The sequence below is a fragment of the Periplaneta americana genome, chromosome 2 (assembly GCF_040183065.1).
Source record: "Periplaneta americana isolate PAMFEO1 chromosome 2, P.americana_PAMFEO1_priV1, whole genome shotgun sequence".
In the NCBI taxonomy this organism is placed as follows: Eukaryota; Metazoa; Arthropoda; class Insecta; order Blattodea; family Blattidae; genus Periplaneta; species Periplaneta americana.
Window position 1 is genome coordinate 173,809,172 of NC_091118.1, and position 20,368 is coordinate 173,829,539.

Below are 20,368 nucleotides of genomic sequence, written 5' to 3' on the forward strand. Positions count from 1 at the left end.
CAAACGTGAATCTCCAATCAACTTGTCTCAATTGACTAATTGCTGATTTGAGAAAGAAATGCATTTGACAACAGCGCTATTTAGCAACCACAGCCAATTTGATGCTCTTTAAAAGTCGCGAAACGAATGCATCAAGTGGGCGGTGACTAGGAAAACAAGTGAATGCTTTGCTGTTTTGTTTTGTTGCTTTTTGTAGAAAGGAAACCGGCAGATTCTATTTGTATATAGACTACATATAGTGAAAAAAATGAAGCAAACAAAAAAAAAAAAAAAAGTGAGTGGGCTACTGTTGTAGGATTTGCTAGGGGAGTCGACAAGAAATTGGAATATGCATAGTCTTCATAGCTCAAAACAATTCCATTTCCCATCTCTCTGTTTACAAATTGAGCTCCTAACCTACTTATTAAAAATATTGTGTTGTCATGTGTAGAACCCTGCCAATGGGCTACAACATTCCAGAATTTCAATGATGGTGTAGCCTACATATTGCCTTATATTCACAGAAAAGAAACCTTTTCTATTTCGATAAAGTTCGGCATCATTTCCACCAGGTGATTGGAAGGGGATGTGAGCAGTCTATACAACCAATTACTCTTGGAAATCCTGACGTGGCTGAAAATTCTCTCTGGATTTCAAATCATTTCCTGTCTGAGTTTGGGGACTTCACGAGATCCTGTGATAACAAAGCATTTTCATACGTTAACATTCCTAACTACTAGGCAAATAGTTGATTTGTGGACCCGAACAAGATCACCCAAGACTGCCTGAAAAATTCCAAAAGCATAAAATCTCAGCGTTATTAGAACTTTGTTCATAGGAGAAAGTGGAAGGTTTCAATTTGTCTGTCTGCATATATTTGTTTCAATTTTTGAAAGTAACAAAACACATGCATCCTTACTTAACCTAAATGCCTTCTTCTTAATAGTATTTTTTTCATTCTAAAATTTCTTCATCAGAAGAATATTATTACGCTATAACTATTTACTATATAAATTACAGTAACTGCACTGTAAAGAGAACAACATAAATACTTGATCAATGATCAGTCACTTAACCAGCAAAAATCTGTTGAACAAATCTGATGGAAGACTGATCTCCGATCAAATACTGATTGTTCTTTCTGCAACAGAAATACAACTGATGGCCAATCAAACCCTCCTTGATCGCCAATCATATTTTGATCGGTGTTTCTGCAACCAGGCCTTAAGACACGTGCAGGAGAAGTATCTCTGTAGGGTTACTAAAGATTTAGACAAGTTTCGGCATTATTTTCGTGTGATATGATATAGGCCTAATCTGTGACGTGCAACAGTATGGGCTAATGGAAGCCCACCTACTTTAAATAGTAGTATTAATTTTATGGGAATGGATTTGTGATAACACATATTTGCAATCTGAACGTATCACGAATCTAGATTTATCATTTTAACATATGCCTACTTCATTTGTGTCTAAATTATCAGTAATGACCAACATCTCGTAAGGAATAGCGAACTAATTTCTAGTACATATGTCATCCTCATCACACACATGACTTGGTACAATGGTGTGGGAGGTGGTAAAACTACACCTTTCTGTTTGCTTCAGTGTCATTCTTATCAGAAAATCACTACAGAATTCAGGTGTAAAATGTACACAAAACGAGAGCTAATTGCAGATTTTTCTGCAAGAAATAGTGTACATTATGTTCGAATAAAGGTGCATTCAATGTAATCACCAACCATTCCGTTGTTCATTTTATAACCTATTTAAGCAGACTTTTTATAACAAGTTTACAAACAAGAATAAAATATTACGAGACACGTCCATTATGATTTTATATTATTTATGCTCGACCATGCCGAAATGTAGTAATTATACACCTGGTAGCAGTCCTTTAATGCATGTCATTAAAGTACACCTACTCATTAAAGTACAGGTGTTCAGCCAATGAAAACTCAGCTTACAGATGTTCAGCCAAGACAATTCAGCTTTGTACCATTACAAAACCGCAAGTATCGATTATTCTCGGATATGCAATCGAAAGAGAATTAGCGAAAAGTCACAGAGGCTGGAAATCCAATACTGTCGCAGAAGGTTATGTTCTGTTACTATAATAATTAGCGTTAATTGTAAATAATATTCAAATAAATTCAATTTGTCATCTCGTTTTTCAATGTCGGATTCAATAATCAAGGTTATATCAAGTTTAACGGGATTACATCAAGGTCAATGACATTATTGTTCCTCGGAAAAAATCAATACTTTCGCGTCTGCGCACTTGTCACAATTCACGACCTCGAACAAGGTCACTTCAGATCTTGTCAGATACAAATAAAATGTATACATCTGAATAATTTCAAGTTAGAAATATGGTCGAGCATAAAAAGTCGTATGAAACTCGCCTATATTGGTAATTAAGAAGCGAGTATGGAAATTATGAAACTCGCTTGCGCTAGTTTCATAAACATCCATACTCGCTTCTTAATTACTATCATTATAGGCTCGTTGCATAATGTACTATTATGATTACTGTTAAAAATAAAATCCATCGATCATGTGGGTATTCCCCCTTAAATCATCTAGGGAACAGTGGGATATGTTCATAGCTCTGTTGCGTCATTATATATGCCTTAATGCCACAAAAACGATGGATCGAGGTTTCACTGTATTGTACAATACTGTGTAATGTGACATGTATAATAAAGCTTTCTTTTAGACCATCACTTTTCAATTGACAGTGCAAAGGTAAAATTAATTTAATATTAATTATGCAACTAATTCTCCTTTTTTTTTCACATTCTCCTTAGAGTTCCAATTAAGATATTTCAATATGTATAGTTTTTGACAATGAGTAGGCATAATACATACTAAAATACAAGCTAATAAAATGTTTAATTCAGGTACATAACCATAGTTCCTTGAGATGGTGATAAACCAAAATAACTATATGTGAGGCTTGTATGTTGACTAGGACGATCATTCTGAAAGCAGACAACACAAGTTAGTGGCATATCTCAATGCTAAATTTGTTGCACAGAGTAATTATTCAATAACAAATACTGATCTAGTAACAGCCCGAACTATGCCACATTGGTGTAATTTAAAGGATACACTAGAAATGTTAGAAGGAGACTGAAAATTAAACAATCTAAATATTTTTAATAATTTTTAGCATAGCTATCTCTCTCAATGGACACCTCGAATTTTTCTTCTCGGTTAGGATCCTCAAGTTAAGAAAAATCAGGAGCAAGATTTAGCCTTTAAGATAATAAAACTGTTACTTCTCTGGAACTCGTTAATGCCTTCTCTATCTCTCTTTTATTGAAAGTTTTGTGCAATGAGCAAGAAAGAATGGGTCTCAAAAAAAAAAAAATTTGTTGAAGTCTGTCACAAAGTTCATACTAGTATTGCAAAGTCAGTTAACTGGACTTTTATCAATAATCTTGAAGTCATTCCAATAAGAGTAATAAAACTTTTCTGATATGAAATACTTTCAACTTTACAAATTATACTACATTCTAAAACTGACACACGCAATTCTACCAACTGAATCTTCGTAACTGAAATTAAAGCATGCATTGATAAAATTTTTAATTTATGAGAAATTGAAAATCTGGGCCACAAACCTTTAATTTTAATGAAAATTAAGAATCTTTTGTCGATCTTTTCCAAATAAAATTACACAAAACTTCCAATTTACTGGTCCACAAAATAATTAACATTTTTTCTTCCCTTAATAAAATTAGTCAATTCTTACTAAAGTGGTACAGGGAAAAAGTATACAGCATTGTTTACACGGCATCTTTATGATAAAGTCTGAATAGTAGTACCAAAGTTTAAAAAAATTTGATTTACAAAAAATTAACTAATGCTAGCAAATAAAATAAATACTGATCGAATAAATGCTTTCATGTAAATTATACGCTTGGCCTCAGTGGTGCCAATATAAGCTAAATTAGCCCCCAAAACACTTCAACAGAAATAGACTATTTCTCTAAATTCTAAACGTTAAGCTATATCATGAAAATGAGAGTTAACTAGAAGTTTTAAATGTTGTATTGCTTTTTCTTTTCTTCCAAACAAATAAGAATTGATTATTTTAAAGTTGGGAAGAATTTTTATATACACATTTACAAGTGATTGTGCCCAGATGATTCAGTGTGAGGATTTTCTGTACATGATTCTTCAGATTTTTATTTTTATTCATATTCAGTAAATAATTACTTCATCTTTATTTGAAATCAACAAAACAATGGCAATTTACTCCAAATAAAATCTCATCACGATTTTGAGAAAGTAAATGATACATTAAAACAGAAAAATAGAGGATTATTTCACAAAAGCAAATGTAAGAGTGAAATACTGTAATGTTGTTTTGTATTTCACATGATGTAGTATGTCTTCTAAACAGAGACACATTTTCAATAAAGTTACGTGTTTTCGATCTTGGGTTTTTTATTCTTACATATTTACATCTGTATTAATCTCGAATGTCGGGAATTTCCTGTAAAATCAAGCAACAAAATAATGAAAATTTATCAGTATTAAGAACCAAATTTTTGGAATTGAAACTTGGAAAGAAAAAAAAAAAAAAAAAACACAAACAAATCAATTTAAAAAATGAAGATCATACTACAGAAATGAAAATCTAATGCATTAACACTCTACCAAAATAATTTTGTTCCTTCAAACAAAATTGTCTACAAGGCAAAAAGGTTTCTGCATAAGAAGTAACGTAATTCCTCACACTTTTAAACAAATAAACACAAACCCAGAAGTTGCCTCGTACTGAGTAATTAGCATTTTCATCGAAGCCAATCATATCGTAGGGAGAGCGGGCGAAAGTGTAGAACTCATGAATGAAGTGATCATAGTGTTCTCTGAGGTAGTGCCCCAACTGGAACCGGAATTCAGGTGACTGCATGTGATGTCGTGGCAACTGTGTGATCACCAAGTCCAACACTCTAGCCGACAGTCCAGGGCTTCGCAATATTGCCTGCAACTCACGGTTTAACCATGGGATCAGCCGATGCACCTCTTCAGGATGACTTCTGCAACATATTCCAAAATAATTGTAAATTATGCAAACAAAGAAACAAAGGTATGGCCACATGTCACTACTTTTGCTGTGCAACTTTTGTACTGCAGCTGCAAAAGTTGCGTGTCATGTTCACACAGAAGCCAAAAGTAGCGCGCTGCACGCTACTTTTCGTGCTGCACAACCCGAGCGCTGCAAAAGTTGCAACTGGAGGTTGCAAGTCTGTTCACACACAAGGCGCTACTTTTGCAGCCGCAGTCTAGCTGCAGCTTTCCACCTCAGTGTTGACCAATATACATTTTATGGTTATGTTCGCATTATTATGAAACTCATGCGATAGCTTACTTTATCTATTATTTGCTTTTCTGTCGTAACTAATATTCAGAAATTAGCATTATTTTTACTATAGAGCTATTAAAAACACTAGCTGTAATGTTTGTTAAGACTTTTATATGACAAATAACATAGGGCCATCAATCTCACTTCCCTTCTGGAGGAAGCCATAATTTGGACTTATTTATATTAAAAAAATCTATGGCCCTGGGTAGGTATGAATCCATGATAACTGAATTCAAAGACAGTTAATCAAGAGTTCATTAAAAACATTCCTATGATTATGTTCATTACCTGAAATTCTGGGGAGAGACATCCCTTGACATACCCATGCAAGGTAACGAGGTCACCCAAAGATTTTGGTTATACACATTAACTCTGAAATCATCTGGTGCAAGCCCACGTCGGCGACGCCATGTTCTCTGAGGAGGAATGACATCACCTGGCTCAACTCTGCGTTGCAAATCCTGCTCAAGATGTTCAAGCGCCCGTTCTAGACGTCTGTCAGGTGTGAGAGTAGACCTAATTACAAAGATACGTAAAATTTATCTTGGCTTCTGAATTAATGTTGTTAATTCAGGAATTTAGACCTTCATTTTTAAGCAAAGTATCTCACAAACCTTCCAAGTTCTACATCAAAAGTGTGCTCATAAATATTCCTCATCAAATGGTTTGTCCCGTTCTTACAATTAAATTGATATAACTGTACGAGTCCCTTGTGAGGCATGTGTGTGACATGATTGAATGTATTTTAGTGCACTAACCTGTAGCGGAATCTCTGTTGCACCATATCAATATTAATCATGTTCACCCATGGGTAAGGGTTTTCAGAGGCAGGGCGCAGATGGTACTGATCATAGTCTTCATTGGATCGAACATTATGAATAATGGATTTGAAGCTCTGCTTGCATAGCGGACATTCTGGTTTCACCTGCAAGAAAAATAACAAAGTCGAGGTAGTTATAGATGAACTCAAGTTTCTGTTATGTCACTTCTAATGAAATGAAGATTAGAAATAAGTTCACATGATCAAATTAACACAACACTTCATAAATAATATTTACACAAAAAGAATTATTATTTCAAAAGAGTGGGCATTCAGTGTTAAAATATGCGAATTAAAGCTGCAATTTTCAGACAAATTTGTATATATCTGCTCTTTGTGCTTCAAGAATAAATTTTTCATTCTGTCACATATTACTAGACTTTTATAAGTAATATTTGGAGAAAAAAAAATGTCGACAACTTGAGTAGCAAATGCAATTATTGTTGTAGTACGAATTTGCAACAACAGTAGAAGTATAACAAAATTAGCAGTAGCAGTAGAATAGGTGTATTACGAGGGTCATTTCATAAATAATGCACAGGTTGGTAGAACTGTGAAGTGGATGATGCAACACCAATGAAAATTAAGTTAGTTGCAGCTGAAGGCTTAAGGAAGAAAGATGTGTGTTCGCATAGGCTTCTGCGACTGGTGTACACAGTCTGTGGATAAGCTTCGGGGCTTCTACTGCGTTGTCTTGGTGTTGGTGGCTGACATTTCCAACTGCTCTGAAGATGACCACAACACAGCGGTCGAAATGTCAGCCACCAACACCAAGACAATGCGGTAGAAGCCCCGAAGCTTATCAACAGACCAAGAAAGATGTGTGTTCGTTTCGTCCATAGCATACTCTGTATTTAAGTAACAAGAGTTAGAAATGGAGCCTACACAGGTCTCGGGCACTGTAACGATTGAAGATCAAAGATCATACATTAAGACCAAATCTTTACATGACAAAAACTCATCTGACTGTGGTTTCAACTCCGGCTCGAAGTGTCTAATCCACATTTCATCAATAATGACAATTCTAAAAAAAAGATCAAACTTCAACGTCGAATCTTCGTTTTTACAAATTTGCAATGTTCAGGTATTTCTGCTTCTGTTCAGCAGTCAAACAGTGAAGGACCATTCGCACAGAAATTTGTCTCTTCTGCAAATCATTTGTCAAAATACTGAATTCTGAAGTGGAATTCCCGTAGCTTCTGAAAGATCTTCACACGTCCCTCGACAATCTTCTTCAAGAGCATCTGCTACAAGTTTCACACTTTGTTCATCTGTTGATGTTTTCGGCCTTTTTGGTCTAATGCTAACATGACCATCATGAAAACGAGTAGCCCAGTGAGAAACTGTACTACGATCCACTGTAATTCACCATAAACTCAAAGCACTGTGGATTTCTTTGAAGTTTTTGTCATGTAAAGATTCGATCTTTAATCTTTAGTTGTCACAATACCCGAGACATGTGTAGGCTCCATTTCTAGCGCTCACTGTCTAAACATAGAGTATGCTATGGACAAAACGAACACACATGCTTGTTCCTCAAGCCTTCAACTACAACTGACGTAATTTGCAATGATGTTCCTTCATCCACTTCACAGTTCTACCAATGTGTGCATTAGTTATGAAATGACCTTCATACAATGAGAAGTGCAATTGGTGGCAGAAGCAGTAGTAGAATGAATGGAATAAACAGAAGGGACTGAAGCTACTTTGTCTGAGCAGTGCCAGGACATTCAAGTTATAAACGAAAAGTAACAATAATGTATCGTTTTATATCGTGAATATATAATAATAATAATAATAATAATAATAATAATAATAATAATAGAATTAGTATAAAATAATATAATAAATTCACGGAACTTTGAAGTTTTCTAAACTGTTCTGTACTTGAATTCTATTTTCCTGTCATTTTCAGCAATGAATTCAACGACTTTCTGGCTAAAATTGGGGGTCTTGCTATCAGATGTAAACTAAATCCATCATGCCTTTCTTAGACTAATGCCAGTTATAACCAAAAAGCATACAAAGAAAACAGAAGAAAGAATTTTTAATATCACATCAACAAATCCATTTGTATTTTGCAAAAACATTTTAACACCTTTCCCATGTTTATGTTAAAATCTAGTTAGTCTTTCCATTATATACTTAACTTTCTGTTTATCTTCATATGATGTAGAAAGTGGGTTTTATAATGGAGTATTTATTTTATTCATAATTTATTATTTCTCATCAACACAGTACAATTACATGCATATACCAGATACGGTAGGTCTACTGTTTCGCTTACACTCTTTTGAATACTGTATTTTCCGGCAAGAAAGTTAGTCCTAGCATGGAATAAATATTCCTTATTTAGTGCTGCCATCTCGAATTGAGTTGTCAACTGAATGGCACGGATAAGACCTTTCCTCCTGCCCTTTGCACCCCATGAAGCTCCATTGAATGGGTTACAAAACACTTCTGCACATACCCATAGAGAATTGGTTGGCAGCTGGCTCAAATGACAAATATATACTTGTACAGCTATACAGCAGTGCATGAGAGGGTGAACGGCACTGTTGTCTGACACAGCGCAGTAATTCAAATCGATGTTCTGTTCGAATCACTCCATGGAAAACCCATATTTTTTATCAAATTTTTTAACTTGTTGCGCTCTGGATATCAGTTGAAAATAAGATAGAATTATAAAATTTATTTAAGCAGTGCCATTGCACAAGGCCACTACCCCTAAAGCCATCCCTGGGAATAAACAGGAGCAGTAACAACAATGAGATATGAAATTAGCAGGAACAGCAGTAGGATAAATGAAATTAGTAGCAGCACTAGTAGTTGTGCTATATAAATGACACTCGAGAGGAAATTAAACGCAGAATAAATATGGGAAATGCGTGTTATTATTTGGTTGAGAAGCTCTTATCATCCAGTCTGCTGTCCAAAAATCTGAAAGTTAAAATTTATAAAACAGTTATATTACCGGTTCTTCTGTATGGTTGTGAAACTTGGACTCTCACTCTGAGAGAGGAACATAGGTTAAGGGTGTTTGAGAGTAAGGTGCTTAGGAAAATATTTGGGGCTAAGCGGGATGAAGTTACAGGAGAATGGAGAAAGTTACACAACACAGAACTGCACACATTGTATTCTTCACCTGACATAATTAGGAACTTAAAATCCAGACGTTTGAAATGGGCAGGGCATGTAGCACGAATCCAGAAATGCATATAGAGTGTTAGTTGGGAGATCGGAGGGAAAAAGACCTTTGGGGAGGTCGAGACGTAGATGGGAAGATAATATTAAAATGGATTTGAGGGAGGTGGGATATGATGATAGAGACTGGATTAATCTTGCACAGGATAAGGACCGCTGGCGGGCTTATGTGAGGGCGGCAATGAACCTTCGGGTTCCTTAAAAGCCATTTGTAAGTAAGTAAGCACTAATATTAATAATAGTTGTGATAAGATAATGAAAAATGTAATCAACAGTAGCAGGATGAATGGAAGTATCAGTTAGCAGCACTAGTAATCACATCAGTGCGATGAGAAATGCAATTAAGAGTAACAGCAGCAACACTAGTAGGAGAAGCAGTAATGGTGAGCTGCACGAAACAACAGGGTATGCCGGTATTATCATTACGAGGACTGGAAAGTAATGCAAAACAATTTTTTTATGAAATACCATTTTGGTTAGGACGTTCAAAGTTGGCAGATAGTTTAAATCTTGCGTTACAGACAGCAATGGCTTGTTCAGGTGTCACTCTTGCAGAACGAGCAGTAAGTACTGAGTAACGAATGTGCATGTGCTAGTGTCATCTACTTGTGAAGAGCAGCGAGGTATAGTCCGTCTTTTGTGGGCAAAACGAAAAAGTCCGAGTGAAATCCAAAGAGAAATGTTGGAGTTGTATGGTGCTGATTGTCTGGGCCATAGTAACATCTCCAGGTGGTGTAGGTTCTTCAAAGAGGACTGCCGACGAAGCACATTCCGGCCAATCAGTAACCACTGCAACACCACTCAATGTCAGAGGCACTGAGACAGCAGTCACTCATTCTACAGCCCAGATCTCGTACCATCTGATTTCCACCTTTTCAGACCAATGAAGAAATTTCTAGGAGGCCAATGCTTCGATTTGGATGATGAAGTGAAATCAGTCATATACAGACTGTTTATAAGCCCAGAAAACGTAGGATGCGTATTTTCCGGGCTAGAGGGCCATGGTCTGTCGGTGTTACAACCAAACGTTTCGTCCACTACTCCGGTGGACATCTTCAGTGGCGTGGTACACATGTGCGGAGAGATCTGCTGTGTGTATCAGGAACTGGCATTGAGACTGGTAGCACGTCGATATTTAAGGTGTGGGGCTGTTGTTGCTTGTCGTTGCCGCCGCAGTCCGCACTAGTGGCTTCGGTGTTCTGATTGTTTGTGGTAGTGTCTAATTGTCGGAGAAAGGGTTTGATGTGTGTGCTTCTGAGGGCCAGATACCAAGCTTTGTTGACCTTACGGTTAAAGTTGTTTTTGTGTTTATGAATCTCAATAGCTTCCCGATGTAACCTGGCATAGAAGTGTGGTGTACTGCTTAGGATGTCTGTGTCCTGGAACCTGATGTTGTGATCCACATCATTATAAGCATGCTCGGCTACAGTTGACTTGTCCACGTAACCTAGACGGCAGTTCCTTCTATGCTCGGTGATTCGGCCATGGGGAGACCGCTCAGTCCTGTAGTGGCTAATTTCTACATGGAATCCTTTGAGGAGGTGACCTTGGAGTCTGCGGCACTTAAGCCTGCCTGTTGGTTCAGATACATGGACGATACTTTCGTCATCTGGAACCATGGAAGACAAGCCCTCGAGAACTTCCTAATCCATCTGAACAGCCACCACACGCAGATTCAGTTCACCATGGAGACAGAGAAGGATGGTCAGTTACCCTTCCTTGATGTTATGGTCTACAAGAAGGAGAATGGTTCTCTCGGTCACAAAGTCTACAGGAAACCCACCCACACTGACATATCTTCACAACGACTCAAACCACCACCCCAGGCAGAAACGGGCGATGATGAAAACTCTCTTCGACCAGGCCAATCGGGTCTCCAATCCACAAGATCTAAAACAGGAAATTGGCCACCTCATGTCTACACTGGAGGCCAATGGCTACTCCACAGCAAAAATTAAGAGCCTTAAAACCAAGATGGCAAACACCAACTGATCCGAGACAAGGCCAAACCAAGAGAGGCACGGTTTTTCTTCCATACTACAGACAAGTTACAGACCGGATCAGCAAGATACTACAACACAACGTGGAAACAATTTTCACTCCTACTAGGCAGACTCGTAACTGCTTACGGTCTGTCAAGGACAAACGTGACTGACTTTCATCAACTGGAGTATATAGAATCCCGTGTTCCTGTGGGTCAGTGTACATAGGTACAACACAGCGTAGCTTCAAGACCCAAATCACCGAGCATAGAAGGAACTGCCATCTAGGTTACGTGGACAAGTCAGCTGCAGCTGAGCATGCTTATAATGATGGGGATCACAACATCAGGTTCCAGGATACAGACATCCTAAGCAGTATGCCACACTTCTATGCCAGGTAATATCGGGAAGCTATTGAGATTCATAAACACAAAAACAACTTTAACCGTAAGGAGGAAGGACTCAAGGTTAACAAAGCTTGGTATCTGGCCCTCAGAAGCACACACATCAAACCCTTTCTCTGACAATTAGACACTACCACAAACAATCAGAACACCGAAGCCACTAGTGCGAACCGCAGCGGCAACGACAAGCAACAAGAGCCCCACACCTTAAATATCGACGTGCTACCAGTCTCAATGCCAGTTCCTGATACACACAGCAGATCTCTCCGCACACGTGTACCACGCCACTGAAGATGTCCACCGGAGTAGTGGACGAAACATTTGGTTGTAACACCGACAGACCACGGCCCTCTAGCCCAGAAAATACGCATCCTATCAACACTGGTCGTGAAAGCCTACATTCCAGAAAACGTAGTTCTATGATTGAGATGTACTGAATCTGGTGTCACAATGAGAGACATGTGTCGAGAGACTTGGTTCCTATGTCGGAAAACAGGTAAAACCTGTAGCTTTCGTGCACATTATTTCATTTTGCTTACCTATTAAATATGTTGCCAAAATAAATTGCTGTACATTACTTTTCTACCCTCTTATTATTATTATTATTATTATTATTATTATTATTATTATATTATTGAAACTAGCACTATTATTACGATGGAGGGCTGGAAAGTAATGCACAACAATTTTTTTTTATGAAATACCATTTTGGTTAGGATGTTCAAAGTTGGCAGCAGAAGTAGTTGTAATATGAGAAATTAAATTAGCAACAGTAGTAGTAGCATAATAAGATAAGGAACTGTCAAAAGTGGAAATAAAAGTCGAAATGACACAAGGTGAAGAGAGAAGGAGAAGCAAAAAAATAATATAAATAAGAGAAGACAACGAAAGAGAAAAGCTAAGAGATTGTCTTTAAAATAACCAATCATGTGGTAATTACTTTATTGTTAAATGCCTGGCATTAGAAAACAACAATATAAGTAAAAAAAAAAAAAGCTAATTTTTACAGCATTTCTCACCTTTGACCACTCCAGCAGACAATTGAAGCAAAATTGATGCAGACAGCTGTCAGTAAATGATTTATTCTGCGACTTCCCCAGGCAGATGGCACAGTTTGGCTCTGGAGAAGCGGTGCGGTCATTTGTAGGAGTGACAGATTTCTCACTTTCCTCTGGGAGGTTGTTTCTTGGAGAAGGTGGTCTATCTTCAAGTGGAGACTTGGGACTAGGCCCCGCAACTGCCGCGAGAGGTGGTGTCGGGCACCTAACCGGCTCCATGATGTAAATCTTTATATAACAGAATACAAAAAATATGGTTACATCACATGAATAATATTCAGATATTATGTTTAGTTAGCAGTCCAAAGACTGGTTGAAACCTCATAAATAACACCAATAAGGCATCATTCATGAGGCAACTAAGCCAGGACATAATGGGCGTTCCAGGTCAGTTTGTCCACTTTATATTATAAACAATTATATGTATTGGTATACAGACATTTCGTCCACTATGTTTTGTCCATAAAGGATGTCAATTTTCATTATTGTCCATTAATATTAATCATAGGCTGATAAATATTTTAGCCATTTTATTTGGCCCACATTTTTTTATCAATTTTTCCTAAAATCCACTTAGAATTTTGTCCATACGACTAAATACAAGAAAGCTGAACTGCAGTTAATAGAAAACAATTTCATTATTATTGTGCTTTCTAATGATTTCCATGGTAATGAAATTCAATTTAATCATATGTGCCAGAACTCTTAATGAGAAATCATATTTATATAGTACAATTTCAAAGGCATTATAATTTCATATTTACTTAATCTAAAGTCAAGAATAAAGTAGTTTATAACAATTACATATCCTCTGACTGACGTTCTGGCTGATATGTACCTCTATTATCAGGCAGTACATCTCACTTGACGATATGTGTCAGAGGAAAAACAATTGTTTGCATACATCTGAAGTCTGATTAATGTAACATGTAGGCAATCGGCAATGTATGCAATGGAGGGGGAAAGGAACTGGCCACCCTACCCCATTATGCTGACGGTACGTTTGTCTGTTCCAACCATTTTTTATCAATTAGACAAGTGTTTCCCTTAGTTTATTGTGTCTTACTGAATTATATTTCACAACCTTAAATTGAAAGCTGGAGAAAGTAACCTGAATTTAGCACTATATTCGATTCTTATGGACTTTGAGTTGGCTGCTATCAAAGTGTGTCTTTTCACTTTTGCCAGTCTACCTGGAGAAATGTTGTTAGCATGGGCTTGAAAAATAAATATACTGATCGACAAGATAACCGTATAAGAAATGACATTTGACAACTAATGTCAATTAACTTTGTACCACTGGAAGATGTTCAGGCTGTTTTTGATAGCTTTATAAATTATATTGAGCCTGACGTAATGGATTTAGCACTGTAGGCTACAAGGAAAGAACTTACATGTGAGGAACACCTGCTCGAGGAAGAAGAGCAATGCCTATATTTGTACCTGAAGTATGGAACACTTTATATAATCAGGTTCTGGCAGGACAACATCGAACAACTCATTAGTCGAGGGCTGGCACAACCGCTTTCAGAAAAACACCGTCACACATCACGCGTCAGTCTGGAAATTCTTGGAATTTATCAAGAAAGACCAAAGGAATAATGAAATTGTAATAATCCAAATGCTTAGTGGGCATTTGAATGTGCGAAACCCAACTAAAAGATCGTATCTACAAAATTTAAGTCGAGTAGAAGAGATTGTTTGGAATTACTACCACTAATACGAAGGACATATCAGAATTTACCTCAAAGCTGTTAGTTATCATCTGAAGCTGTATGAAGATGAACAGGCAGAAGAGATTGAGTAGGGAATTGAAGTAAATTTGTAGATGGACATAATGTATTATACAGTCATGTAGTGGACGAAAAATGTGGACATAAAATTTGTGCAATTGGACTAAAATAAAGTGGATATATACTTCATTGGACATATATTTACGGACATAATAAAATGGACATTATAAAAAAGACCTAACGTCTGTGTTTCATACCCAATATATCGATGGCTGAGAACCAGACTGTTCTAAGTCCAACTTTTTATAAGAAAGAAATCCGTATTTCATTGTGTTCCAGTTCTTGTCTGCATATATGAATCAAACAACATTGTAAATATTCCTCTCCATAAGGTTGCTATGAAGCTATTCCAAATTATTTCATGAAGCTTTGAATGTCAGGAGCTTAAAACAGCTCTCTTGAAAAAAAAAAAATTAGTAAAATAGACTTGGAACAGTCTGGTTCTGGGCCATCGATATACCTGTTTTTATTTTCTTCGTTAAAACTAACACAAATTTCTGTCGAATAAGTAATTATATAATAAATCAGATCTATGTACACTTAGCGGCAAAAAGAATGGGCCGGCCGACAATTTCTAAGTTCCAGAGACATAATATTGCGCATGCTCGTCTCGTCAAAGCCGTAGTTCACTAGGTAACACATATTAAACCATTTAAATTTGCTGTATTTTGTTTAAGAGTCTGAAATATGCAATAAAATCGAATGGCAGGTTGATTCTAGATACACCAGGGCCCTTGAAGAGTGAAATATTAATAAAATTGATAAATACAAAATCAACCGGAGCGAATATGTACAGGAAAACCACGTATTATGCCGAACTGATATTAACAAGTCACAGGAGCGTAAGTCGTTACAGCATTGGTCTATTGAACAAGTTGATAGTAGTAGCTCAAGGTTCGAATCTCCCCCAATCTTCTTTTTTTAATTACAAATTTGCCATCATATGTGTCTCGCAAAGCTATAATTATGTAGCGATATCTCTTAGAATACGCCCAAACTCTAATAAATAATAAACCTCCCTCCTTTTTCAGGCAATACTGCTATCTGTTAATACAACGGAAAACGATATCCAGAAGGAACACTTTTCTTCCAGCAGGATAATCATCCCATACACACCGCCAACCGGATTCAAAGATGGTTTACGAGGAGGCGTGATGTCGACCCACTCGACTGGCCTCCAAATTCACCAGATATGAATCAGATTCAAAATTTGTGGGCTGCAGTCAAAAAGGATCCTACGCTCTAAATGGGCAGAACAACCACCCGTTCGGACACCTGAGGAATTGTGGGACAGAGTTCTAGATGCGTGGGAGGAGATGGCCAAGAATTTAGACCTGTTGACGCAGGTGGTTTGTGGAAAAGATACTAGTCCCATCACAGGCCTTGTTTTGTTAATATATTGAAAAATTGTTTGTTTTTTTAATTTACTTATTTATTTGTGTTTGATATGAGTCCGGTTTTTTAGGATGTGAAACAAGTATTTTTGTTTATACAGGCCAGGTCTCACCTATTAATAGCCCACAGGTGATAGGCAATAATATTTTTACAAGGCAGGCATAACGAAGTTTGTTAACAAATGCCATTCCACATTTAAACTAATAAATTAAGTAAAAGTTAAAATAAAAAAATAATAATTTTACCGTACCGGGAGGTGAACTCACAACTTCTGGTATGGATGTCAGACTTCTTACCACTGGGCCACACACTGCTCATAAGGTTTACTACATTATAGACGGACGACTTTCAATGAAGAGACACAACAGCAATGCCTTGCAGTGGGTTATGTTTACACGAGTGAACCGCGCGATAGAACTTAACATTTCTATCGACCAAGAGTCGGCCCATTCTTTTTGCCGCTAAGTGTACATACATTACAAGTAAGTACCTATAGCAGGGCCAGAAAACAGCTGCTCTCAGAGCGCTTAGCCTCTCCCCTTACCTTAGTTGCTGTTATACAGACTGCTCTATTTATGTGTTTACCATCCCTGACCTATAGTGTAATTTTTAAAATAAAGGCAATGTTTGTTGAAATGCCCACAAATGGTTCCTTTACTATAATTACTGTAATTCTTCAATTTTAAATATTGTTTTCTAGACATTTCTTTCCATAATTTGGAAGTCTAATGACCCAATTCTTTGGGAATGAGGACATTTCTGCTTTAGTCTTTAAAATTGTTGGGCATTTTTTCCAAATTATATTCCTCTTTGTCGCTTTTAATTAATTTAGCCTTTGAATATTTTTTTTTGAACACACCAAAAGAAATACAAAAACTTCTAACACTGGAAACGATCAATACTAGATACCCTACAGAAGAATGGCTACACATATATACTGATGGATCAACCACAGAAAACATTACTGGAGCTGGAGTTACATGTACACATTTTTCCTTTTATCATTCTGTTGGCAGAGACACAATAAATTATGATGGTGAAATAGAGGCTATATACACTGCTCTCCGACAATTATTAAATCTTCCCTTAAATAAATATAACAAGACAGTAATTCTTTCAGATTCTAAAGCTGCAATTCAAGGAATATGTTCAAATGCTACAAAGAAGTCAACAAAAATAAGGGAATGCTATAAAATGTTGACACAACTCCAAAAATGTAATAAGATTGTCTGTCTCCAATGGATTCCAGCACACTGTGGAGTCATGGGGAATGAAACCGCAGACACACTTGCCAAGAAAGGCACAACAATAAAACAAAAATCTAAATTTAATTTCTCATATTCCTCAATAAAACGCTTGATCACTACAAAATTTTCTCATTCATACCTACAAGAAATAGAATCAAATGCTAAAGACAAAAAATGGATTACACTACTTTCCAACCCAGATATAATCCCCAGAGACCAAGGAAAACAGCAGATGCAGCCTTCAGACTATTGACAAATCATGACTGTCTAGCAAGTCATCTCTACAGAATAGGTATCTCAGCTTCACCCATATGTGTCCTGTGTAACGATCCAGCAGAAATGAATGAAGACCACTTGCAGACCTGTGAAGCATTAAGATCAGAAGAAACTACAGTTCAAAAGTTTTGGAAAGCACGACTGCTAATGGCTTCATTGCCAAATGCAAGGCACTAGACGACGACAACAAAAACAACAACAACATTTTTGTTTCTGGGCATTTTCCTTCAGGCAATCAGACATTTATTGCCTTCAAGAATATTATCTATGTAAGTTGGGCCTAGTAATATCATGAGTGCATCTTTGAAAAAGTATTCAGCAACATTGTCATACTGACATCAACAATATAGCCTCATTCATTTAGCTTTCTGCCCAAGGGCAGATCTTTCACTGCAAAGCAAATTTTCTCCAATCTTTCCTTCCTCTTCGTTTCCTCATATGACCCATATATCTTAATGTCGTCTATGATCTGATACCTCCTTCTAACCTGAACTCTTCTCCTGTTCACCGTTCCTTCCAGTGCATCCTTCAGTAGGCAGTTTCTTCTCAGCCAGTGTCCCAACCAATTCCTTTTCCTCTTTCTGATCAGTTTCAGCATCATTCTTTCTTCACTCACTCTTTCCAACACAGCTTCATTTCTTATTCTCTCTGTCCACTTCACACGTTCCATTCTTCTCCATATCCACATTTCAAATGCTTCTAATCACTTCGTCGTAATGTCCATGCTTCTCCCCATACAATGTCACACTCCATACATAACACTTCACTAGTCTCTTTCTTAGTTGTTTTTCCAGAGGTAGGCAGAAAATGCTCCTTTTCTATTAAAAGTTTCCTTAGCCATTGCTATCCTCATTTTGACTTCTTGGCAACAGCTCATGTTAGTGCTATATCTTAATAATTTACCGAAACTATAAGCCATAAAAAAAACCAAGGAACTGAGGTTCCAGATAGCCAGATTCGCCCGAACCGTTCAAAGTTTAATTTGATATCTTTTAAGTAACTAGACCTAGCCTACACAATGTTTCGTTTCAGTTTAATTGGTAATTTGGTAGAAAGCGTTGGTTAATGACTGACATCAGTCACAGGTTAGGTTTGGTTTGATAATGTTTTTGGTACAGTATGCCTTGCATATACGTTTTTTGGTGGGCATACAAAAGGCCTGGACAAATCAAATCTAACCTCTCACTGATTTTCGATGGTGTCTGCCATATTGACCAACGTTTTCTACCGAAACACTACAGCTGGGAAAATTTCAGTATACGGATTCCTCATTGACAATTAACTTATATCTTGAAAAACTAAAAAGAGCAGATTTGTCTGCGTTTTTCGAATGCGCATCATTATGCTTACGAAAAGGCAGTTTTCAGTGCCAATAATTTATTTTATGTGCACAGGGTTGGAATTTTGAAGTAAGAGGGAAAGGAAGGAATCCGTGTTCTGAAATTTAGCCTACATTTGTTGCAAAATAATTAAGAGCTAACAACCTGAGAGAAAGACGTTCGTACCGTAAGTTGAAATTATTTTGAACCCATTAGTCTACCATTTAAAATATACGCATCTAAGTTTTATTAGTTTGTTTTCAAATTAAACAGCTGGCCATATTCAAACTTCAAAGTGCTGGCTGCAGGACATAAAATAATTATTCGCAATACCCCTTTAATTTTATATAAATTATAATAATAGGCTATATTTCTATATAATTACAGAAACAACTTCTGCCATGTTAACCGTTTTACATACAGTAAGTGTTTTACTCCACAATGAAAATGTGAAATTTATCCAGAATAATGTTGGCCCAATCCGTAAAAAGGCACGGGTACGGTAATCATTTTTTCTCTCACATAAATATTATTGCATCCCTAACCAACTTAAGACAAATTTATTGTACAAATTTCCTTCCAGAAAAAAACTAGGCCTAGTTCACATAACTGTACTCAATTAAGATGTAAAAGCTTCGGTAATTAATATAAAACAAAGAAATTCAGAGTAATGAATAGGTGATAATACGTTTCTTACCTTCCTTAACTGCACTATTAGTTTTGATAATTCTTAGACACTTATATATTTGAAATATTACGTAATGTTCTTCAAGCACCACTCACTCCTATATGATATGAAATCTTCCCGTATTTAGATCGTTCCAAGATGCAACGGTGGATACGAAAACTACCATTACCAGTGACAAACTACATCCCTTCACTGCAAATCAATATATACTTAAAAATCACTACATATTACTTTAATTAGTTCCAGTTATGCTCGTGATATAATAAAACTGCAGTATCACTATGATTAATTTTTTTGTACGAAGTAAATGACCACTAAATAAAAAACGATGTCTTTCTGTCAGCCGAAAGTCGCCATTTATTGCAATGGACGAAAATTAAATTCAAGCAAATAGATGTCGCCATCGGGCGGACTTTGTGGACTTATCGAGGTCATAGATTATATTTCATGTTATGTAGTTGCTTATAATGCTCGAGGAATAGACGTGTAGAAGTTGATCCATTTTCCTTCTGTTTTCCCAGTAGTAATAATTAACAAGCTGTGTAGATGCATCCGCAGAACGAATAGAATAACACTCAATCTCTGTATCTTGTTTTTGTAAAATTTTCGCTTTCATTAAGATTGCATGTAAAATGTAAAATTGATTAGTTCATTGACAAAACCGGAAGATGTCAGCTCTAGCGTTTACGTTCAACAAGCTCTAACATAGATGGCTCTGGCTCTAACCATAGATGAATATCATCTATTAACTATAATTAAAAACATTAGAGATTTATACAAGGTTTTTCATAAGTAAAGGAAGAATGCAAATAAAATTAAAAAT

General features: G+C 36.6%; 1 protein-coding gene across 5 annotated transcripts in view; it reads right to left on the reverse strand.

Moving 5' to 3' along the window:
- The window catches only part of LOC138694839 (E3 ubiquitin-protein ligase Topors-like), a 43,533-nt gene extending 23,396 nt beyond the window's left edge, over positions 1–20,137 (reverse strand). The window contains exons 1-6 of one of the 5 annotated variants that reach the window (XM_069818959.1): positions 19,555–20,137; positions 12,789–13,055; positions 6,118–6,284; positions 5,648–5,875; positions 4,754–5,033; positions 2,892–2,963 (exon numbers count right to left, since the gene is read on the reverse strand). In XM_069818959.1, coding sequence (XP_069675060.1) covers positions 2,892–2,963; positions 4,754–5,033; positions 5,648–5,875; positions 6,118–6,284; positions 12,789–13,046 — 1,005 coding nt within the window. In that variant the 5' untranslated portion in view covers positions 13,047–13,055; positions 19,555–20,137. Of the gene's footprint in view, positions 1–2,891; positions 2,964–4,753; positions 5,034–5,647; positions 5,876–6,117; positions 6,285–12,788; positions 13,056–18,025; positions 18,319–19,554 lie in introns of those variants that run through there. The other 4 variants (XM_069818956.1, XM_069818955.1, XM_069818958.1 and 1 more) reach the window with 4 other exon arrangements.
- Between the last annotated feature and the right edge of the window lie 231 nt (positions 20,138–20,368).